General features: G+C 40.9%; 2 protein-coding genes across 5 annotated transcripts in view; one reads left to right on the top strand and one right to left on the bottom strand.

Moving 5' to 3' along the window:
• Positions 1-16,003, bottom strand: part of SLC1A7 (solute carrier family 1 member 7) — a 59,318-nt gene extending 43,315 nt beyond the window's left edge. Inside the window, exons 1-2 of one of the 4 annotated variants that reach the window (XM_069788714.1) lie at positions 15,149-16,003; positions 13,986-14,065 (exon numbers count right to left, since the gene is read on the bottom strand). In XM_069788714.1, the coding sequence (XP_069644815.1) occupies positions 13,986-14,065; positions 15,149-15,289 (221 nt within the window). In that variant the 5' untranslated portion in view covers positions 15,290-16,003. The remainder of the gene's footprint in view (positions 1-13,985; positions 14,066-15,148) is intronic. The other 3 variants (XM_069788713.1, XM_069788715.1, XM_069788712.1) reach the window with 3 other exon arrangements.
• An 870-nt stretch (positions 16,004-16,873) lies between these two features.
• On the top strand, positions 16,874-23,919 carry CPT2 (carnitine palmitoyltransferase 2). Its single transcript, XM_069788707.1, has 5 exons — positions 16,874-17,211; positions 18,144-18,224; positions 18,338-18,444; positions 20,694-21,998; positions 22,925-23,919. Exons 1-5 carry the CDS (start codon positions 17,078-17,080, stop codon positions 23,254-23,256), a joined length of 1,959 nt encoding a protein of 652 aa, XP_069644808.1. The 5' UTR covers positions 16,874-17,077; the 3' UTR covers positions 23,257-23,919.
• The last annotated feature ends 401 nt before the right edge of the window (positions 23,920-24,320 follow it).

Below are 24,320 nucleotides of genomic sequence, written 5' to 3'. Positions count from 1 at the left end.
CTAGAGCTCTAACGTTCACATAATGTAGCCAAAGAATGACAAGAAAAAGTACTTTTCTTATTTCCTAGGGAATAAGAAAGTCAGGAGGAATAAGCTTCCAGATGGTTTAACTTAAGATCACTGTATCATGTTCAGGTTTTCCCTTTAAATCTAATTTTCATCAGACACTCTTGGCTACATAAAAACTTCCCCAACAGTTTCCCAAGCTTCTTCTAAGACTGAACAAAGATGTTCCCATGCCATCCACTACCAGACTCTCATGAAACACAATGGAATGTACCTTTAATTCTTGTCAAGCCTCAGAATCTGGTTAGGCTTAAAATAACAGGACAGATATTTGATTCATAGATTAAAATAATTTGACTAAACTAAGTAGCTTCCACACTATGTTTCATGCGTAGCTTCCATTACATGTTTTAATGATTGCCAAATGGACAAAACAGGATTAAGACAATGAAAAACAATCTGCAGCTTTTCTGAATAATTACAGTACATCTCACTCATTTAATCAGTCTGGCAGAAAAAAATCCACAAAAGTGTAATTTCATGTTCAGGGACCATTTCTTAGTTTGTATACAAAAAAAATGATGTCAAGCCTAAGACTTCCAAAATATGTGTTAATGAGTTTGGGATGAGATATTAAAACTTGTAGTGCAGGATTTAAGTGAAATCTCTGATTACTGTGATTTAAGAGGTTTCTTGCACCTTGCTTTGAAATATCTGGTGCTGGATATAATAACAGACACCATAATAAACTAAGTAGCCCCATGACCTCTTCATCTCTTGCATTGATTGTTCCATTTACATATAAAAATTATCTTCCTGTGGCTTTTCTTTCTTCTGTCCAGAATAGTCTGCTTAATTTTTTTTATTCTATCTTGTTTATCCAACAAATCTTGAATGAAATTGTGTATTCTCAGAGACTACACATGATTTGAAGAATAGCCCCCCAAATTGTTGTATCTGCTGTATATCTGTGTAAATATCTGTCCTATGGTCCTTATATGTCTGTGGCCTTCAAGCCTCTTCAAAGTTGTGTTTTGATAACCTGAAGATCTCTACACAATGCAAACCTGATGCTCCACAATATTTTCAGGTTTACAATCTTTCTAAGGTTTGTATTTTTATTCTTAACAAGTAAAAGATATCTGGCTTTTTTACTGGGACTTAGGTAATTCTAAATCTACTCTGCTTTGTTTTCTGGGAAATAAGTTGTTCTGATGCAGCCAAATCTGTCTTGTCTCTTCTCTGAACTATCTAGCCACATTTTGATTGGAGGAAAAAAGTCAGAAGGCCAGTAAACCAAATAGCAGCATTTTGATCAAAAGCTGAATATGGCCAATAATTCAAAAAAGTTTATTTAATTGCAGCATTTTAGTGGGACAAATATTTAAGACAATTACTTCACTAAGACTTCCATTGTTTCATTGCTGATTGTTAGTAATAAAAAACCCTAGCTAAATTATTTCATCTAGGATGGCTTGATTAAAGTTTGTTTACTTTTTTTTTGACAGTCCACATGATTTATGAAAGGTTACAATAAATGATTTCTTTATGGGGTCCTTCTTCAGGGAGGAAGGTAAAGAGCAAAGCCAGGATCAGTGGAAGATCTAATGAAACCTAGATTAAGCTTTTAAGGGGAAACTAGAAGGGAAGAGGAAGACCTCAACAACTCCAGGAATTATTATATGTGCCTCATTAAACATGTAAAGTCAGTTACTAAGTTGTTTAAAATAGTGGTAATAGTACAAACCAATGAAACTATAAAGTAGCAAGTTTCATGTCTGCTTTGAGAGAAATCTTTGTAAAACCCCCAGAGCTACTGTAGCAATTTTGGCATAATGAGGAAGGGAATTCTTTCACTATCTTGGAAGTCTAATTAGTCCCATGCAAACAAGTAGCTAAACCCTTATGAATACCTCTAGTCTTGTTCTGGCTGTCACTGATAAGCATCAGAGTACTTATGAAGTATTTTATTTACAAATAAAAATAGAACTTTCTATCTTCTCTGCAATTCTCTAGTTTTTTCTGTTGCTTTCTGATAAAAGCACATTTTTTGACCTGTCTCAAGATCAAAACGTATATCCCCAGAAAGGGAAAATACAAGAAGCTGCTGTTAAGACCCCATTCTGCATGTTTATTTTGTCTTCCTCTCCACCAGAAGCCATCTGGATGTTGCTTTGAAATAGATGGATTATGGATAAAGTTATCAGAAGGGATTAGTGTGATTAGAAAGACATTAATCCTGTCAAGAAGTAATGGTCAAGTATTAACCACCAACAGTTGTTCCTAGAATCATGTTTGTTTTCATTCATCCCATACCCTCCATCACATTCTCATTTCGTAATTGCATGCCGTAGAAAAGACCTTCCTAAGCAAGTTCTCCCAGTGGGGCTGGGAAGCTTCTCTAACAGCTACATTAGAGATTATTATATTACAGTTGAGCATCATGAAAGTGAAGTGCTGGCTTCACTAATGCTGCTTGATCATGCAGGCAGGCTGTCGCTTACCTTTTTGTCCAGGTCAGTGCCTTCAAGTTTCAACATGGTAATAATCTCCATTTCCATAGCACAAGCCATTTAATCGTCTTAAAGTGATTTACTAATATAACCTACTATCATACAGAAGGCAGTATCTCCATTTTACAGACAAGGAAACAGAGAAATTAAGGCGCTTTATTTAAATACAAACAATTTACAGTGAAGAAAGTTATGCCTGAAGTGATCTCTGTATTGCAGTGGACCATCAGACTTTTCCTCATCTGTGTCCACCTATCTGTGCTTTCATGCCAGGCTGCTTCATTTGCATGGAGGTACCATTTATAGAGGAACGGTTTGCAACAAAGAAAATAAGACTCTTTACAGTTATGAGAGAAAGAGATAAGAAACTTTCTCTGGCTCTTTCTGTAGTTTGATGCTTGATTTTGCTCTTAGTCTCTAGTGTAGTTAAAATTATTTCAGCAGTGACAGAGGTATCAGAATGACTTTTTCTTTCTGGGATATTCTTTTGCTTTCTTCTAACATGACAGAATACCTACAGAGCAAGACACTGCCATGGCTGCGATAGAGAAGCCTGCTGCTCTTATCACATGCCAGAGTGACAGTGGTACTGGTGGGAGGACTGTAGCCTGTCCCTGCCTCTCCTTCACCCTACATGGTCTGCCCTTACTTACAGTGGTATGTTACAGTTTTGTTTTTTCATCTCCCAATGTCATATTACACTGCACAGGAAAAAAATGCCTCCTGACCATACATGCACAAACAGCTAGTTAGCACATCTGTTGGTCTGTACCTGTAGACATATTACAGAAAATCAAGCGGCATCTCAGTTGGAAGCTAGTGCCACCCTACAGCTCCAGTCCCATCCACCCACTGCTAAGTGATGCCATGACTTCTCATGTAGCATGACACCATTTGTCTAAGTACAGAGGAAGAAAAAATCCTGCAATAATCCATGCTCACACCCCAAACTAAGCTGGACCAGGTAGGTGGTGTGCACTTGTAGAAGGGCAGCCCACTTTTATAGATGAACACTCTTTCTGTGTATGTTTGTGTATAGTCCAGACAGGCAATAAAATGACACCTAGGCTGTTTGTGAATTTTACTCAGACTCCAATAGTTTTGCAGACTCCTAGGGTACTAACAGGCCTCTGCTGATCTGAAGACAACTAAGAAACTATCATGATCACTTGTAGTCAGTGGAATGATCCCCAATGCCATGTATTATTAAAAGTTTCATAGTATTACAGCATGATTTTCAAAGGTGACGAGAAGTCTAGAATCCTCCTGAAGATCCAGGGGGCTACTAAGGTTTGTCTCCTTTGAAAATCAAGTAATAGCAAACAGCATTTTTAAAGTTTAGATATCTTGGTATAAATGAAATACTGTCTACGCTCAGAAAAAAAATAATACAAAAAGTGGTAGCTGAGCTGTTCTACAAATAGGACTGTTGCAGCAGTTTCTGTATGGTTAGATTATCAGCCGTAAACAGCACCTGAAATGTGAATTAACTTTTCAGAGAGCCTCAGTCTATAGCTATTTCACTAAACGCAGTGGAAGCTCAAAGGTGTCAGGCATGATGGAAAAACTGGCTTTTGATCTTCAAACAATGAACAATATGTTAGAAGATCTTGCTGTCTGCAATACATTGTTTGCAGTGATTGTGTTTAATTTCACAGCTAGGCTGCTGGAAAAGAAAATGAAATCTACAAAAGAAACCAAATCTACATTTCTAGTACATCATAGCATGCAGCATTTTCAGATTCTGTTTTTTAAATAATGCTTTATAAAATAGTAATAGTTTTATTTTTTACCCAAAATGTTGAGATCTCCTTTTCCTTATTATCTAGCACTTGTAACTGTTAATGATAAACTGACATATATAGCAAAAATCCTGCCAGGAATTCACATCGTGCATCGTATTTTCTTAGTGTGCAATAGGAAATCTGGTTTTATGGACTAATGTAAACAAGGCAGGACTTTGTACAGCACACAGTGGAGATCAATGTCCAATGGCTATTGCATCACTGCTTCCTCCCAAATAGCCCAATATGTGAGGCTACTGCGATACATCTATGAATGCTGGAAGGGATGAGCAGCAGCCTTTGACCACTGACTGATGAAGGAGATCTGAGTCATTGTAGTATAGCTCATGCAGAATTCAGGCTGGCTTGTTGACTTTAGCTGTTCTGATAAAAAAAAAGTATTTCCTAAATTCAAAGGTCAGGATGCAAATGAAAACAAATTATTAAACATGGATGTGCAGCTTCACATCTGTGGAAAGCACCAAGAATCTGAATAATATTCGATTTTCTGTTCTATCAGTTCTTTCAAGCGTTTTTAGATTAAGAAAAGGGCAAAAGGATTTGAAACACAAATTTGGATTATAAACAAATGTCAGATTTATTCAACTGTATATAGTTCATACATGTTTCTGTCCTAAGAAAACAGGGAATCCAGCCAGCCCCTCAAGCTTCACATCATTGCCATTTCTTTTGCGAAACACTAAGTATTTCGGAGCTCTTAGAGGACTACAGAAAAAGTCTGTCAGGTCACAAACTGCTCATACTCCATTTGTAATCACTTTGGTGCTTTCCACACCCATTCACTTTGTGACCATAGATTTCTACTTCACATTGCTAGATCCCTACTGACACTGCCTAAATAATTTGTACTGAGTTGATCCAATTTTGTCATTACAACACACATAACTGCAATATGTCATTTTTCACTGAAACAGTTTGGACCTCTAGGTTGCACAAGCAAAAGAAGACACTAGAAAACAGTATGGGATCTGACCATTAGACTCCCTATTCCTAAACACAGCTAAGAACATCAATAATGTTACAGATGATAATGTAGTGAAATCTCTGAAGATGTCTGAAGCACAGAGGAGGGATTCTTAATAAGGCTTCCTAAGAAGGTAGAATGGAATTTTCCTCTACAAGCTCAAGCAATCTCAAAGCATCCTTTGGAGGACTTTTGGGGTAATCTGACATCAGTTCTGCAATATAATAGCAACATGGATAATTTAAAGTAGTATAAAGGTGTTGAGTGAGATTGCTCTCTGACCAGTTCTTCTTGGGTAATCCTTCCCATTCACTTTCATCCAAGTACAGTTTTGCTTTTCACTCTGAAAGTAAACATATATATCCCGTCTAGTAATCTCCTTAAAACTCATACCTCTAGACTGACTTTCTCCACAATAAAGACTGTAGATTGCATATACTAGGAAGGGGCTAACAGCTTGTTCTCACTGAAGTGAAATATATTTTTATTATTATTTACATTACAGTGATACACATGACAGGTAGTTCAGAAATTTAATTCTATGGGAATTCCCCAGCTGCTTTGGTACATTATAAAATATTGTTCTGAGCAGGCTCCTCAGAGAGCCATAGGCAGCATTTTGCAGCTGCTCCTCAACACCTCACTAGATAATACAGTACATAAATTTGATTGCACTTGATTATGCCCCAGTTTGGCAGCTGCACAAGCAGAAGAACAGAGTGACTGATATTTAGGAAAGAATGAACAGAGGGAATAGTTTTAACTCAAACATAGCAGAAAATACCAAGCCAAAAACACCCAGAAGCTTATGCTATCTATCCTTTCCCATTCAGTCTTCAGTTAAATTATGTGAATTTGTCACGACAACATAGGAAGTATCTCTCAGTACCAGGAATGGATTAGAAGAAACAGTACCGCACATATTGTCATTCACGTAAAACCAGTATTATTGAGTGAATTAATTTTGGCTGTCCTCTTGGTTTAAATTTAATGATAAATAAGAAAAAAGATAGATGTCATAGCCTTTCAGAGATCTGCATTTTCCTTCTGAACGGACGTTATATTGACTGTATCATGACTTATAATCATGGTAGAAGATTTAGATTGAAAATTTCAGTACTGGCCTCGGAATGTTTGGGTCAAATTTTTCATCCCTACCAATTGGTAAACTTAAGTAGTAAACCAGACAGATAATCTCCAGTCTGTGGTCTATTATCAGTTTCATCTACAGCTGACAACAAGCAAAACAGTGCACGACACAATTTAGCCAAGCTAATGGTCTGTCTCGCAGCATGTTTTTAACCAAATGCTAAACTCCCAAAGAATATACTGTTATATATACTGTTAATATAACAGTTAATATACTGTTAACTGAAGTTATTTAGGGTATGTCTGCACAGACAACTGCAGACAGACATGAACTCACTCTGCCTTCACTCTGAGCTGCCAAGGCTGGTCCGGAAGCCATATAGCCACATTAGTCCTTCACATAGGAGCTTGGGCGCAAAGCCATGCTAATGCGGCTATACAGCTTCCGGCATGGATCTGGCACTGGTCTGCCCATTTTGGCTCATGGGCTAAGTGAGTTCACATCTGCTTGCATCCAGAGCATCTCTACAACCTCTCGAACAGTTTATACAATTGTCAACTCTTCCAATGTAACTAATGAGTCCTGAGAGGCAAAATTTGGCATGGCACAGTATAGCTGAACAATGACAGAATTCCATTAGAACAGAATGAGCAATATTTTTCATTAGTGGGATATTAAAATGCCAATGCGTTCCCCAAACCAGAGAGCTGTGAAAAAAAAAATTATATGGGGAAAAGGGTGCTATAACAGAATAGTTTCTAATTAAATACTAGGCTTTAACAGCATGAGTAAGAATGACCCACTCAGGAGTCTGAGCAGAAGGATAAGGGATTACCAGAACTGATGGCATTATGGACAGGAATCCCCTTAAAGACAGACAGTTCTATATTTAGCATATCATATTTAATTCAGCAACAAACCCCTAATATTTATTACTACCCCCAAGTAAGCCTTCAAATAAATATAAAATTTTATTAGCATACATTTGCTTGTATCAGGCACAACATACTCAGAGGAACAAGCTTTATAATTTGAGAAAATACAGGTCAAAACAGTTATTTAGCTTTGACTACAAAGGGAACAATCTTTCTTAACAGATTCCGCACATGGAATAGGATCAAATCTCTGCTACTCATTATTTCTTAAATAGCTAGAAAATAGTCAGTGGTAAATAAATACAAAATGTAATAATTATCGCAAGTTTAAACAAAACAAACTGCTTTTTCTAAAGGGAATATTAATAACATAACAAGCCTGTCAACGACAGCTGAACAGTTCAATTCTGCCCTGACAATTCTTTCCCACAAGCAGTCTCACTGCTTACCATAGTCTTAGAAAACTGAGCCCTATATCTATTACAAGATAAAAGCTTAATGATATAAACAAGGAGGGTGTTGAAATAAAGGATGCAATTTTCTATTACATATATAGGTAGACATATAAGACAAAGAGAACTCAATAGGTTCAGCTGGTGTAAACCTGTGTAACTCTAGCTTTAGCCTGCTTTTCTGAAGAAGCAAGGCTCATGCAGTCAAATTCTGTGTGTGTGAGAGCCCTTACTAGCAACATTTTAATTCATTTTTCTCTCAAATTATGCAGAGGGGATGGAAGGCTCTGAAAGAGAGAACTAAGTTCCTGCAACGTCTGTGAAACTATATGGCTGAATACAGGAAAGAAATAATCTGTGCCCTTCTAGTATTATCTTGAAAAAGAACCAGGAGCTGCAAGCCCTGCCTCTTCTCCAGCCTGCCCTACAGATCTGCAGCACACACATTTTGCAAATAGCCTTTGAAGATGCAGGAGGTCTGGTCCAGTGGAGGTTCTGCCTGCCCAGAGCTCTGCAGCGCACTGGGAGCCAGACCTCCTCCCCTGTGGGCTCACTGGCACCTCTGTGTTTTGAACAGAAAGGGAGAGAGGTAAAGCCCACAGTGTAAGCTCTCTGCCTACTGGAAGGAATCCATGCCAAAAAGAAGCATTATCAACAGCAGTGGTAAATTTTTCAGTCGGAGTTTGCAGCTTCTTCAAAACCTCAGTCACAACAAGATACAAAGTTGTAACAGATCAGGTTTCAGCAAGGGCCTCCCCAAAAAACTTAAGTCAATGAAGTTACGCTTACTGAAAATCAAGTTTCTGGCCCGCTGGAAGTCAATCAGTACAAAACTGGTAACCTGAGATGAAGATGATGGGGCAAGGAATGGGAACAAGACAAAGATGCTCCAAAGGGAGGTGACAGCGTGTGAGTTATGGCACAGTGCCTGCCAGCATGGCTGGCCTGCGCTTGAGCCAGCGCCCATGTGTGGCACCGCTGGCACAGGCAGGATTTGGTCTGAGGGTTTATATTACCTTTAGCAAATGTGAGAAGGTATTAATGGGAAAGTTGAGTTTTTGTTCCCTCTCCCAGTTTTTTGCTTCATGCAGAACACAAAGACATTGACATCAGATTTGATTATTTCGAGCATTTAAGAAGTTGAGAAACTAAAGTGATGCACAGGTATCTCTGCCAATCAACTTGTCACAAAAGCACTACCTACAGGTGAAGGATATGTCTGTGTTTAAGTTTATAATTAACCGTAGTGAAAGAGAGTAGAGATTTTACTATTTTCTGGGTAGGCAGCACTATTACAAAACGCCTTGGGTGAATGGCCTCCCGGATGCACAGGTCCTCCCTGCACTGGAGTGACTGGGCACCCCTAATAACTCGTGGTTCCTCAGTCTACTAGACAGAGCCACCTCCTGGCTGCAGGGTGTCATACACCTCCACACACGCCGGGAAATACATTAGATGGAAGGAAAGACGGTTTAACAAACTTGAGCACCTTGGGACAGCTGATCAGCAGAACACCTGTACCCATGGGGTTTTTTAAACATATCAGAGGACTCAGGGCAGGATGCACTGAGATTCACCTCCATCACTGCCACGTATATGTGTGCCTGTTTGAAAACCTGAGATATGGGTTGAAAACTTGCATATATCGGAGAAAATACATTATTTGCATGGCAGTGGTCAAATGAGTATCAAGACCTCTGTCCCAAAGAGAATCAGGGAACTTCAGATCACCTGCAGTCGATCTTTCAGGCATGTTGAGGACATCCCCTTGTCCAGCTGCAGTAAGAGCTCAGGCAGAGCCTAAGTGCGTAACTATGAATTCAGATTTGGCTCCTATTCTCTCCAAGCTCTCTTTAATATTCCCATTCCTAGGTTTAAAAATAGTATCCTATGTTTATAAATATAATAAACACTGCACATCTGGTAACTACAGGGTCAAAAATTTGATCTTGTAACGCTCCACTACTGAGTATTCCTAGGGCAGACACAAACTGTCAGCCTATTTGTTATAATTTTTTTTCTTTATGTTGCTAATAGAAGTGGCATCCTTTGCTATGTGGGTACTTGTTCTCATCGCTGAGAAGAGCAAACTCTATACATGAGACACAGTGGATACTAATAGGCATAAGCAGGGCTAAACCTCAGGCAAAGGATGAGGGCAATAAATATATACTTATTTTAGAGTAGTTGTATGATGCTATGAAGGTTGTTTATGTAACCAGGTAACTGAAATAACATCAACCCCCATCCTTAATGAAAGTCCATGTCACAACAAAAACAAAAGCTCATGCAGGGCTCAAACTGGCAGGCTAGTGTTTGATGGTTGCTTTTTCAAGATTTTTCTGTCTGTGGGAAAACAAAAAGTAAGACCACAGGTGATAGGAGACATCAGAAACAGGTACAGGAGCTCGGGGATACAGCAGTTCCAGGTGCTGGGACAGAGTTGGGTAAAACAAGGAACTATACATTGAAGAAACAGCCTCCTGTTGTTCGACTGATTTCTTCTGCATTCAAGGAACTTTAAAAATAAACACCATTCAGAGATACCTGACTATATCATCAGTTTCTCATTCCTAATGGATACAATTGCAAAGTTCCTGTTTTAACTGTCTATCAGGTCAAAAGAGGGATAGTACAAATTCTCAGCCATTTCTGTTTAAGGCTGGATTTGTGCTAGTGACCTATAAGTACAAGACTTTCTAGTCTATTACCAGTCTTCTGAGCCACACACTTGCCATCTTTTACTTCTGCTACAACCCTTCAAGATAAACTCTGGACTTGGAAACAGGGTATTTTGCACTGAGTGCCTCTTTTAACCTCCCTCTCTCACCACTCCTTTTCTTTATAAGTAATTTTTTTACTTGTTAGTTCAAGGAAAAACTTGCATTCATTTCAACTAGGACAGTAAGATTTAGAGCTCTTTTTATGTTGCTGTACCCCTGGCTTTTGTAAACAGTAACAGAGAGTAATTAAAAAGATAATTTAAATGCCATTGCTCCTGCAGGACAGGCTGAGAATATTCCAAATCTAGAGAGAAATTTAGTTTAAATGTGCATGCAGATTGGTAAAAATACAGAGCATTGGTTTACTGATTTTATGAAATATATGTGTGGGAAATACTGTGCTTGTTTAAAAAAAAAAAGGACTGTACAAGAATGTGATTACATCTGGAGTATTTTTTGCTTACAAAACCCTCACATTTCAGTATGGACTAGCAAGTAATGGTTAGTTTGTTATATGGGGAGATAGACTTATACTGTCTTGCAAGGAGAGTTAATCCTTTTGAAGATCTGTAAAGTTTCTTCTCTTTCTTCCTCAGAGGATAAAGTCCATCAGTTAGAATCATAGAATCATAGAGGTTGGAAAAGACCTTTAAGATCATCAGGTCCAACCATCAACCATGCCCACTAAACCATGTCCTGAAGTGCCTTGTCTGTGTGCTTTTTCAATACCTCCAGGGATGGTGACTCAACCACTTCCCTGGGCAGCCTGTTCCAATGCCTGACAACCCTTTCAGTAAAGAAATTTTCCTAATATCCAATCTAAACCACCCCTGCTGCAACTTGAGGCCATTTCCTCTCATCCTATCTCCAGCCACCTGACAGAAGAGACCGACCCCCACCTCCCTACAACCTCCTTTTGGGTAGTTGCAGAGAGCGATAAGGTCTCCCCTCAGCCTCCTCTTCTCCAGACTAAACAACCCCAGTTCTTTCAGCCGCTCCTCATAAGACTTGTGCTCCAGGCCCCTCACCAACTGGTTGCCCTTCTCTGAACATGCTCCAGCACCTCAATGTCTTTCCTGTAGTGAGGGGCCCAAAACTGAACACAGGACTCGAGGTGCGGCCTCACCAGTGCCCAGTACAGGGGAACAATCACCTCCCTGCTCCTGCTGGCCACGCTATTTCTGACACAGGCCAGGATGCCGTTGGCCTTCTTGGCCACCTGGGCACACTGCTGGCTCATATTCAGCCGGCTGTTGACCAACACCCCCCAGGTCCTTTTCTGCTGGGCAGCTTTCCAGCCACTCTTCCCCAAGCCTGTAGCGCTGCATGGGGTTATTGTGACCCAAGTGCAGGACCCAGCACTTGGCCTTGTTGAACGTCATGTAGTTGGCCTTGGCCCATCGATCCAGCCTGTCCAGATCCCTCTGGAGAGCCTTCCTACCCTCGAACAGATCAACCCTGCCTCCTAATTTGGTGTCGTCCGCAAACTTACTGAGGGTGCACTCAATCCCCTTGTCCAGATCACTGATAAAGATATTAAACAGAACCGGCCCCAACACCAAGCTCTGGGGAACACCACTTGTGACCGGCCGCGAGCTGGATTTAACTCCATTCACCACAACCCTCTGGGCTCGTCCTTCCAGCCAGTTTTTACCCAGTGAAGAGTACACTTGTCCAAGCCATCAGATGCCAGCTTTCAAGGAGTATGCCATGAGAGACAGTGTCAAAGGCCTTGCTGAAGGCAAGGTAGACAACACCCACAGCCTTTCCCTCATCCACTAGGCAGATCACCTGGTCATAGAAGGAAATGAGGTTGGTCAAGCAGGACCTGCCTTTCATAAACCCATGCTGGCTGGGCCTGATCCCCTGCTTGTCCTGGACATGCCATGTGAGCGCTCTCAAGACAAGCTGTTCCATAATCTTCCCCGGTACCGAGGTCAGGCTGACAGGCCTGTAGTTCCCCGGATCCTCCCTCTGACCCTTCTTGTAAATGGATGTCACATTGGCAAGCCTCCAGTCCTCTGGGACCTCCCCTGTTGACCAGGATTGCTGATAGAAGATGGAGAGTGGCTTGGCAAGGACCTCCGCCAGTTCCCTCAGTAGTCTTGGATGGATCCCATCGGGTCCCATAGATTTGTGAGTGTCCAGACAGCGTAGTAGGTCACTAACTATTTCCTCCTGGATTAAGGGGTAAATTAAGTTCTAACAGTGCAGCTCAGAGATTCACTCCTGACACATCTGTAGGTAACCTAGAGCTATCACAGGCTGTGTCAGAGCAGCTCTTCCCTACTCTGCTGTTTCTCCTCCTGACATCTCTAAAAAACACAAGAGGATCTAAAGAACTATACATTTTAGGGAAAGGCATGTGACTCTGCTCCAACCCTTTTCTGTCCTCCTTACTACGTCACTTCCTCATGTGAGATTCTTGTTTTCCTTAGAAAACTCCCCTTCCACCTCTCAAAAAAATCTCTTAACATGTTTTGTCTTGATGTTCTCTAGCTGCATGGGACAGAACCAGGTACGAGTCTATGGTCATATGGCCAGTTTCAGGCACGAAGCACCATGACTCAGCTTGATTCTGTGAAAAACCATGAGAAGGCAGATGTAAAGGTAGATGATTTAAAAATAAAATTAGTGTTGGGTTGTGTTAATTTTCAGCAACTCTCAGCAATCTGAAGTCTAGAAACTTTTTTTTTTCTTGAAGTGGAAGATGAGGTTTTGGTGTATGTATTAGGTAAGAATTTTGTAATATTGCAAGAATTTTTTCTCAGATCTGGTAAGGTAAAGATAGCTTTGTTACTCTCCATCTTTTCTTACATCTTCTCTCAACATTGGGCACATGAGAGAGCTTTTGGCCATCCAGCTGGTGTTTGTGCCTGTAGTCAGTTGGAAGACAGTCAAACTTAGAGGAGAGAAAAACCTATCCTAAGTTATGCCTGCCTAGTGCAAAGGCAGCTACCATGCACCACCTGTCAGTACCAGGATCTAGATCATTAATTCTGCTACCGATAAAGTGGCACCATTAAAGGTTCTACCTTTAATGTACTAAGAAATCACTTTCACTTTCAGCTGAAGCCAGGCATATATTATTAGTTCACTGGAGACACGGATTTTTTTCAATATTCATCATACTACAGCACACCTCTCAAAATACTGCAGAAGACTATAAATTAACTGTGCTTTTTTATCTTATTTGTATAGTATATTATTTCAATTGCTTAGATTTAAGGTAGGCTTTTTGATAAGGCAGATTATTTATTCCATAAATTTAACTTTTAGTTAGCTTGAAGGAAAAAGTCCTCCCATTACAGGGAAAGGAGAAAACATCAATTAAAAAAAAATCCGTTAGTTTTTAAGCAAATAATATCTATATGAGGTATTGCGGAAATGATCCTATTGATTAAAAATATATTCAGATCTCCATTATAAATATGAATGTACAGCAGTCAGTAATGCTTCTGGTACTTTGACATTAATTCAGTTAAAACTAAAATAGTGGTGATGACATGTCTCAGGAAACTTCAAAGGTTATTGGTACAATCATTGTCCTCACTTACCTTGAAACAACCAGTGGGAGAATCAACATTTTCAGCATCCTCATCAGTAACTCACCAGGAAACTGGAAATAACTAATTTCCTAGAAATACATGGAGAGATGCTTATTGTTTTGAGATAAAGACTATCTGTCTTCATGAGTCCTGCTAGAGCTGTGGATCAGATAACATTGGTAAAATCTGCAGCTTTGGTATGTAAGGTGGCAAAGATAGTAGGCTTTAAAAGATCATTTCAAAATTAATTAGATTACATATTGTGTTGTAATTCAACAAACACACTACATTGTTCATTCCTTTACAAAGGAAGACAAAAACGAAATATGCCATCTCTTGGGGACTATTGTTAATAGGTTGCCCTGAATAATCTCTTAATTCTGCATTTTGTGTGTTTTCCTAGATGCGTATGAAGCTACTGCTTGGACACAAAAGATGTTCAGACAGCAGTTAGCAGTAGCAGAACATAGAATTGTTTTAGTTTAGTCACATTTACTAAGAAGTGCCATATTTTTTAATTGAGATTTATATTTTGTGCTGAAACAATGCATTCAGCAATGCATGTTGCCCTGTCTACTCTGTCCGACTAATAACAGCAGAAAGAAATGAGTACCTGCAAAGAGCTTAGTTGAAGTATACTGGGGGAGAAATCCCCAAGTGACTTTAATAACATGGTCTGCTAGTGATGGGAAATTTCAAATTTTTTAATACAAAATACCATTTATGTAATATAAACATCTGTAGTTCTGTACATCTGATGGTAACAAATATTCCCAGTGTTTTCTTTAGACGTACATGTTCCAAAGTAATATAAAATCCAATGAATATATTGCACTACCAGTTGTAAACAGGTCTATATTAGATGCTACATTTCATCTAGCTTAAACGCCCACTATTATTATCCATACTTGCAACATTATAATGTGCTTATCCTAGACTTACTAGGTGTCTTAAAGACCAGAACCCTTTGCAAACATATTGTTTGGGAATGTGTGCAAAGACCCGAAGAACAGTGCAGATTAACAAACAGATGAAATGAAACAAGCTTGACAAACACATATATGTGCTTTTTATCTTCAAAAGTCCATCCTGAAGTTCCACAAGTTGCTATGTCTTTTGTTATGTAAGTATGGTATTTTCTCTGTAGTGATACACTGCCGTGCCACACTTACCTGCTGGGAGAGTCGTCTCGTCCTCAGGAAGAATCCGAGAAGACAGCCGATGGTGACCGACAACACCGAGAGAATGAGCAAACCATTTCTTTTACAAACATCCTTGATCCGAGCGAGGATTGCATCAAAAGCCACTGCCATGCTGCCCTCCGTGCTCTTTGGAGAAGAATCAGCATCCCATGGAGAGAGAATTCACTCGTTCCTCGTCTTCGGGTGGACAGATCTAGCTCTGTATAGATCAGATCAAAGCACTTCCAGTTCTGCTTAGCTGACCTGCAAGGTCACCCCTCTGCCAATAGCCACCAAGCAAGCAGCTGGCATTATTGTTCCAAATTAATACCAGCAATCCTATTATCAACTACATCATTAAGAGCCTGGAAGAAGATTAGGGGGCTCTGGAAAATTAGAACAGAATGCAGTAGTATTTCTAAAACAAGACCGGTTCAAAACAAAGTGACACTCCTGGGAGAAAGATGGTGTTTGAGTGCATTCCTCAGCCTCCCCAGTTTGGGGTCCAGACATCCAAACCTAGAAAGCGAACAGTGCAAGTTATGCATTCAAATTGGTAAAAGTAATGTTACTGCAGTTTTTCTGAAGGGCAGCGCAGGTAACATTTTGAACCCGACTATCACAACAGGGCAAGCTAGGTGAAACTGAACTTCATTAATTAAAGCAGGCTTGGGTTTTTTGCTTTCATGGCAAAAAAAGGCTGAATGAGTAGCATAAGAGACACGCATCAAACAGAGAATAGCTGTATACTGAAACACGCGAGGACACCTTCTGGCATTTGGCGTTTATTATCTTGGAAGTGAAATGATTTCACTTTTCTTCCAACCACTATGTTGATTAGAGTAGGGCCAATTTACTTTCAGAGGATTATCAGACTAAGCCACAGGGATTGCTTTCCTTTCCTTTGCTGTGTCTGCATTCAATCCCAAACCTGATTTTTATGCTAGTGAGTATCTGATAAAAATACACCACCGTAAATGTTCACCATGCCATGCTTTCTTACTGAAGCATTTATGTACTTTCTGGGTTATTCTAAGATTATTCAGTGCTTTTATGGAAAATATTCCATACAGTACAACAAAATTGTGTGTTTACGATATTATATTTTATACTGTAATACAGTATTTGTTGTTACATGCTTATGTATGAGTAACAAAGCTCACGAGAGATTGAACTGTTCTCTTTGGAGGCAGGATCTGAATACTGCATGGTCAGCAAGACATTCGGACACGCATCAAAAAAAAAAAAAAGAATATGTGCAGTCTACATGCTGAACAAGAGCACTGCCAAAACAAGAGGATCACAAAAGATTTTATTAATGCGTATGTAAAAGACAACTCAACTAACGTTGAACCGTCCCACTCCAGACATTAGATAACTTTGCTACCTCGACAGCACGCATCCAATCTACCTCCCAAATGATAATAACAAAACGCTTGATGAAATCACGTCGACCTCCACGCTAGCTGCTGTTGGAGGAGCTGCGACCCTCCGTTTTGCAGCTGGGACGTCTCCCGCCGGAGAGGCCCGCGCCGGGCAGAGGAGCCGGCAGAGGCCCGCCCGGGCAGCGGAGGGCCGGGGGGAACCTCTCCGGGCCGCGGGGCCTGGCCGCCATTTGCCACCCCGCCCCGTTCCCCGGCGAGGGGGGTGGGTGTCGGGGAACAAGCCCCGGTTCCGCCGACGCGCCGGTGCCAACGCTCCGCGAGGTGCCGAGCTGCCGCCTCGGCCTCGCCGCGGGGCCTTGGCACCTCCTCCCGAACGGGGCCGGCAGAGTCGCGGGGCCGGGAGGAGCGCAGCCGCTCAAACGGCACTACCGGCGGAGCTGCCCGGGGTGGCGGCAGCCGCTCTCTCCGGCCGGGCCCGGGACGGCGGCGAGGGGAGCGCCGCGGGCGGCGCCTCAGGACCTCTGACGCGGGCATCATGGCGGTGCGGCAGCTGCTGCAGCGGCGGGCGGCGGCGGCGCGCTGGCGGCGGGGCTACAGCAGCGCGGGCGCCGCCGAGTACCTGCACCGCAGCATCGTGCCCACCATGCACTACCAGAAGAGCCTGCCCAGGTACGGCGGGACGCCGCCCCGCGCCCCGGTGCGCCCGCCGGGCCCCCCCTGCCCTCCCCGCCCGTCCCGCGGCCCGGGCAAGGCCCGGAGCGAGCGTCCTCCGGGGAGCGAGCGTCACTGCCGGCCCCGGGGCGGCCGCCGAGGACGGCCGGCGGGCCGGGCTCCGGGGGGACGCGGGCAGAGGTCGGTGGAGGCGGCGGCTGGTGGCCCTGCGGAGCCGGCGGCCTGCGGTGTTTGCCGTGTGGAGAGGGGAGAGAAAATGTGTCGTGTCCCCCTCCCCGTTTCTGTGTAGCCGTGTTCGGAGTGTGCTAACTCGATTCCTGTTGTACGTGCTCTTCATAAATCACAGCGCAGAGGAATTATTTCATTTTTTTAAAGCGGAACTATGACTACAAACCCACTACCGAAACATCTGTTCAGGTCGCAAAGTAACCTTTGTTGGTGTAATAGGATTATTTTATAGTAAGAGGAGCATTTTCCTGTTCAGGCAGAGAGGAAGATGACAAAGATATTGATTAGGAAATCTGCAAGAAAAAGTAAGTGTTCGGCACCCAGCAGTGAGGGGGAGTCCCAATGCAGGGGTGGCTACCAAACTAAACTTTCCTTCTGTAATAGCTGCTTCTCCTTGCAATGGTTCATGTCATTGTGTTCCCTGTAAGGTATTCAGACCCTTCACTGCAGTGCCTTGGTAACAAGACAGTCAAGTTCGTTTTCTACCTTGTTTTCAAAGAACCTTATGCTGTAGTGATGTATGTCCATCTATTCCCTTTCTTCTCTTCTTCCACAAGCAACTTTTGAGCCATTTGGATAATATGGGGTATAAGGAGGGATAGGAAGGAGTGGAGGCAAAGAGGGACTACTGTATAAGAAACTGAGGCTTCGTTAGTACCATTGCTCATAAAGTGCATGTCTCTCTGTTCCCCTTCCTTCAGACTGCCCATTCCCAAACTAGAAGATACAATCAGGAGATACCTAAATGCCCAGAAACCGCTTTTAAATGATGACCAATTCAGGTATGGACAGACAAGATAAGCATATTGCGGTATTGTGCTGCTTCAAAGCCAAGTGTTACATGTAAAAAATATAGCTTGTGGCAGCATTTTGACTCTATTATTGATTACTGTAGGAAAACTGAAGACCTCGCTCGTGACTTTGAAAAGGGAATTGGAAGAGAGCTGCATGAACAACTGGTTGCTCAAGACAATCAGAACAAGCATACTAGTTACATCACAGGTATGTTGGCCTACTGGATATAGGAGTCTGTAGATCATCATGCTAGACAACAGACAGCTCATAATGCTACAAATAAAATAGGCTGAAGCTTAAGCTGTCTCCTCCATAAACTTGGAATAACATGCTGTGAATACTGCCTGCGACTGTATTTGAGCAAATTCTGAGTCTCTGGTGGAAAGATGAATGCCCATCATCTAACTTTTATATACCAGAATTCTGGATAGATGGATATTGAAGAAACAGATTTTTTTCATGAGTTGCTGTATTTAAATTTGAGTTTACAGGGCTTATCTTTTTTCTTTTTTTCAGTGCTGTCTATTTATGTTTAGGTTAATGGAAGAGCTTAACTGATAACTCCTTTAAGGAAACTAAAGCAATCATTTTCAAATGGTTTCAAGCTATTTAGCATGAAAACTGAACTCTGAGGGGGAGGCCAGAGACTATGACTAAGCTTTGGGAGGCAGAAGTGCTCAGTGCTCTGGACTTAAAACCCCTTAAAACTACAAAACCGTATTCTTTTAAAGAGCAAAAGAAAAGGAGAGACAGAAAGCAGATGAGAATAAAGAAAATCAAGAGAGGGAGAGTATGCATATAGTTTTTTGATCATTATTCTTTTCTGTTGCTTCCACTGACTTCCAAATACAAGGGCCTGCTTATGAAAGTACTGGATGGATAGCAAGAGGTGGAAATATTGAAATACCTATGGAAGTAGAAGTTTGCATGTTGCCTAGCAAACACACTTCTATCCTTGCTATCTGTTGAGACTACCTATAAGTGTGTTAGCTACTACAGATTCTGTAGAGAATACCAGATTATTCACAACAGCTGCTGTTTGGTTTGTTATCTTTTACCTGCCATTCACTTTGAATAACATCTGGGGGTTTAACTGGTGGCTTTATGGTGTTTGTCAACGCTAACCAGCATGCTGCTTTTTGTCTGTGAACTGTGGGGTGTTTGTATTCCTTTTTATTTAGTTATTCTTTTTTTAGGCCTCCTGAAAGACCTGTTACACTTGAAAGTGGTTTCTGAAAGTGTGTATAGTTGTCTCCACCCTGGACTTTCAAGTCTAAGGTTAAAAGGTTACGTGATGATGACAAGTGTGGTTTTAAAACTGTAGATGAATGCTAGTTACTCACTTGTGAGGACCTGGAATTAAAATTATCAATTAGGTCCTTGAGTTACCCATTGCCCTTTTACAGCCCAGCTAGAATGTTCTAGTTGGGACTGATCCAGGCTTGGAATAATAATTTTTAATACATCAGCTGCCTTGAGATTAAGTTGGCGTGCACTTGCTTCCTTGGTCTGCATCCAGTCAGTGTGCAATACCAAGAGCTTACCGAGTTTGAAGTTGTTAATGGTGATGAAATAGAATTTACTTAAAAAAATCCCTTTTCTGCCTACCCCCCCTGGATTTTGGTTTACTTATAGGCAGGTGTAAAGGTGTGACTACTTTGTAGAGCTATGATTGATTCCCTTGGTTTTGGCAAGGACAAAACCTTTGGGTCACATTCATGCTTCTTGATATACTGACAGACTGTCTAAAAGACCTGTGGGTATCAAATGTAATTCTGCTTTCTGAAGTCTGTTCTGGGCCTAGAAGAATAACTGTGAGGTCCTCTCTAACCTTGTCTTTTTGCCAGCTTGAGAGACCGATGGTATTGCATCAGTGTCAAGAGTTTTGCCCTGTGCTGACCATTTTAGTGGATAGAAAGAGGAAGGAGGTGGAAATGCAAGACAGCAAATGTAGATGGAGGAATGCTGCCAGGAATGAGGGAGACACTGGATCAGAAGTAAAGGTGGTTCTATACAGAAGCATGCCCTCAGTGACAGAGAGTTGCAGAAATTGGTAGCTTAAGAGTAGGTAGAGGCATGTTCCACTCCAAATGTGAGGTGTGCACCAAAATACAGTGCTAGGGAGCTGCACTGTGTGCAGTGGGAGTTATGGTTTATCACTGAGCCATATAGAAAACGTGGAAATTGCCACTCGTTGCTAATGATGTTGACACTCTTGATATGGATTACTCCAAATACAGTATTTTTACAATTAGCCAACAGTACCTTTCTTCATAATTGGAGGTTGGGAGAATCTTTGGGGGAATTACTGCATATATTTGTCTTGTTTATATGCACTTCAATAGGTGTTTATTCATGATGACTGTGGGAGACAGGATATTGACTACATGAACCTCTAGTCTGACTCAGTAAGCTGCTTTTATGTTCTGACCTATTTCTCAATTCTCCACTTTCAGGTCCCTGGTTTGACATGTACCTAAAAGCACGTGAACCTGTTGTTTTGAATTTTAATGCATTTATGTCTTTTAATCCTGATCCAAAATCTGAATATAATGATCAGCTCATACGAGCTACAAACATGACTGTTTCTGCTATACGTTTTATGAAGACCTTCAGGGCTGGTTATCTTGAACCAGAGGTTTTTCACCTCAATCCGGAAAAAAGTGACACTCAGATCTTTAAAAAAATTATCCGATTTGTGCCTTCTTCACTTTCTTGGTTTGGTGCCTACATGGTCAATGCATACCCCCTAGATATGTCTCAGTACTTCAGGCTTTTCAATTCTACGCGGCTGCCTAAGCTCAACAGAGATGAGCTTTATACAGATGAAAAGGCAAAACATTTATTAGTACTGAGAAATGGGAATTTTTATGTATTTGATGTTATTGATAGAGATGGAAATATGCTGAAACCTTCAGAAATACAAGCACACTTGAAATACATCCTTACTGACAACAGTCCAGCCCCAGCCTTCCCGCTTGGCTACCTCTCCAGTGAAAACCGAGATACATGGGCATTGCTGAGAAAGAATCTACTGGATAATGGCAATGAAGAAGCTCTTCAAAAAGTAGATTCTGCTGTGTTTTGTTTAAGTTTAGATGATTTTCCCATTAAAGACTTTGTGCACTTGTCCCACACTATGTTGCATGGAGATGGTGCTAACCGCTGGTATGACAAATCCTTTAATCTTATCATAACTAAGGATGGCACTGCAGGAGTTAATTTTGAACATTCCTGGGGAGATGGTGTGGCTGTGCTCAGGTTCCAGAATGAGGTTTTTAAAGATAGCATTAAGGCACCAGCCATCAGCCCCCAGTCCCAGCCTGCTTCAGTAGACTCTTCTAGAGCAGTGCAGAAACTTGACTTTAAGCTGAATGATGCCTTAAAAGCAGGAATTACCAAAGCCAAACAGAGATTTGATGCCAATGTAGAAGCACTGTCTCTTAATCTGATTCAGTTCAATGAAGGGGGCAAGGACCTTCTCAAGCAGAAGAAGGTAAGCCCAGATGCTGTGGCTCAGCTTGCCTTCCAGATGGCTTTCCTTCGACAGTACAATCAGACTGTTGCTACATATGAGTCTTGTAGTACTGCAGCTTTCAAACATGGTCGTACAGAAACTATACGTCCTGCCTCTATCCATACAAAGAAATGTTCGGAAGCTTTTGTCAGGGAACCGTCCAAACATAGCACAGAAGAGCTTCAGAAGTTGATAGTGGAGTGCTCAAAATACCATGGCCGTTTGACAAAAGAAGCTGCTATGGGTAAGTAGGAATTTATCAAACGCTCTTGCTTTTGCACTAAAATGTCTGTTAAGGTCGCTGTAAACATTTACTTCACAGCTAAATAATTTAATTTTGATGGAGGTCTAATGTAAACTTGACAAAAACAGTAGCTGAAGGCTGCAGTTCAAAATGCATTCTCTAAGACTCGTTTCTTGATGGAGGAGAATGCCTCTGTGCTTCCCACTTCGCTGTTAATACGTTGAGAATTTTTTATACTTCAGTTTTTGTCCTTATAACAGCTGGGCTATTTGAAGATTTGATAAATAATTAGTGCATATTGTACTCCCCAAGGCAACGAAGAACTTTGTCTTTATGTCTGAGGAGTTACTATCTTAGCTCTGCAGGGGATAAGGCTTTAACAGCTTTCAAATCAAACTGATTCTTTGGCTGTGCTACTCCTGGTATTTTTCTAAATGCTTGCTTTTGCATTGGCCTTCCCAGAAGCATAACTTGTTGTATTGTTTCAGGAAAATTGACTGTTGAACATTACCCCCTAGAGTCTAAAATTTGCCTCCCTTTGTTGATGCAAGATCCTCTTCCTCTTTAAATTCATAGATTTTAGGAAAGCCTTTCCCTGTTTTAAATAACTTGCATATGTTCAGAAAAATAGTTAATCAAAGAATGCGATGCATTATTAAAATTGTCTGTTAACATTGCACTTTTGTTTACTATCATGATTCCTGGTTGAGGCTAGCAGTAAAACAACAAGCCCTCATTCCCTAGGATATGCGTATTAAAAGTGCAGAATGTCCGGGTTCTGAAAAATAATTCCTGCTAATACAAAAATAAACCCCAGTTCTATAGATCTCTTTTGTGGCTGTAAAACAATGTGATGTCAAGATAAGTGAGTTTACTTCCCACAAAAATTAGTCATCTCTCTAATACTTGTTATTTTATTTTAACAGGCCAGGGATTTGACCGACATCTCTTTGGCTTGCGCTATTTAGCCTTATCCAAAGGTGTTGCACTGCCTGATTTCTATCAAGACCAAGCCTATGCTCGGCTTAATCACAACATCATTTCTACAAGCACATTGCTTAGCCCAGCTGTGCAATTAGGAGGGTTTGGCCCAGTGGTGTCTGATGGCTTTGGACTAGGATATCAGGTACACGATGATTGGATAGGTTGTAATGTTTCCTCTTACCCAACTAGGAATGGTAAAGAATTCCTTCAGTGTATCTACAAGTCACTAGAAGATATCTTTAATGTTTTAAAGGGCAAGAAAATTGGTAGTTAGAGATAAAAATGTTGGAACACTTTACAGTTGCAGTACAAAATGCAGACTGTGTCTAATTGGCATACTAATCAGTGTTCAGTGTGGCTGAGACCACCCAGCTTAATTGGCTTCATTTATCCATTTGTCTTCATTGAACTTGAATACTGTCAGATTCACTATGAAATCTGTATCTGTTTTAAAGAAATAAAGTACAGACCTTGAATGCATGTTTCAGGAAATACAAACATTCACAATGTCAAAATTAAGTAACATCCATCTGTTCCAACAGATCCACGTGTTCTTAAAACACATTATTTAAAATAAAAAGCATTGTTACCAAGTTTATGAACTTGGAACATCTGTGTTCCATAAGTGTTCAGACAGACTACAGTACTGTGATACCACTCTTAAAGAAAGTATATGCAATAATTTTAAATATGAAAGAGTGGTTACATTTGCAGTCTTGCAGTAAGCTTGCTTACTAACTTGTCACACTTAACTTTTCTCTTTAAACTTGAATCGGTATCAGAGCTGATTGTGCCTCAACTGCTTGAAGCCTTTCTACTGTAACAGCTTTTTGAGAAACAAAAAATGAAGTGGGAGGCTTTAAGTAACCTGAAATCACCAACTGTGTTGTTAAATTGACTGGAAAAGACTGTATTGTAATAAAGCTATCTATTAATAGCTACAAAGTTATTTTATTGCCACATCAAAATTATACAGTATGGTTAGTCCCTTTATCAATAGCTCACGTTTCTTAGAAAGGTTGAAAATACTACTACTGAAAGCATTCTGCAGTGTTGGCTTTCCCCTTCCATACATGAAGTCTGTCCAATAATCTGCTTTTGTTTTGCTACATGAACTATCGTGCCTTAAAAAAGAAAAATTACTGAACTTTATCTTTTGAGGTTTTCTCTTTCCAAATTTCCTCTTACTGTGGAATAGTAACCTCAACAGAATGTTTTCCTGTTTCCTCCTTGTTCTATCAGCTAGAACTTTTGATATTATTTATTGTAGCAAATGCCAGAGTCTTAGTGCCTAGAGCTGCATCTTTAATGCATTGGGGCTTGTTGCAGAAATTCTAA

The sequence above is a fragment of the Haliaeetus albicilla genome, chromosome 8 (assembly GCF_947461875.1).
Source record: "Haliaeetus albicilla chromosome 8, bHalAlb1.1, whole genome shotgun sequence".
Lineage (NCBI taxonomy): Eukaryota > Metazoa > Chordata > Aves > Accipitriformes > Accipitridae > Haliaeetus > Haliaeetus albicilla.
Note: the sequence above shows the minus strand (reverse complement) of the source record. Positions and strands in the feature narration are given on the sequence as shown.

What these genes read in the sequence shown, in the direction of transcription:
- CPT2 (XM_069788707.1), top strand. Translation starts at nt 17,078, where the DNA reads ATGGCGGTGCGGCAGCTGCTGCAGCGGCGGGCGGCGGCGGCGCGCTGG. An exon ending in TACCAGAAGAGCCTGCCCAG is followed by an intron (nt 17,212 to 18,143) that starts GTACGGCGGGAC and finishes CCCTTCCTTCAG; the next exon opens with ACTGCCCATTCCCAAACTAG. An exon ending in TTAAATGATGACCAATTCAG is followed by an intron (nt 18,225 to 18,337) that starts GTATGGACAGAC and finishes TGATTACTGTAG; the next exon opens with GAAAACTGAAGACCTCGCTC.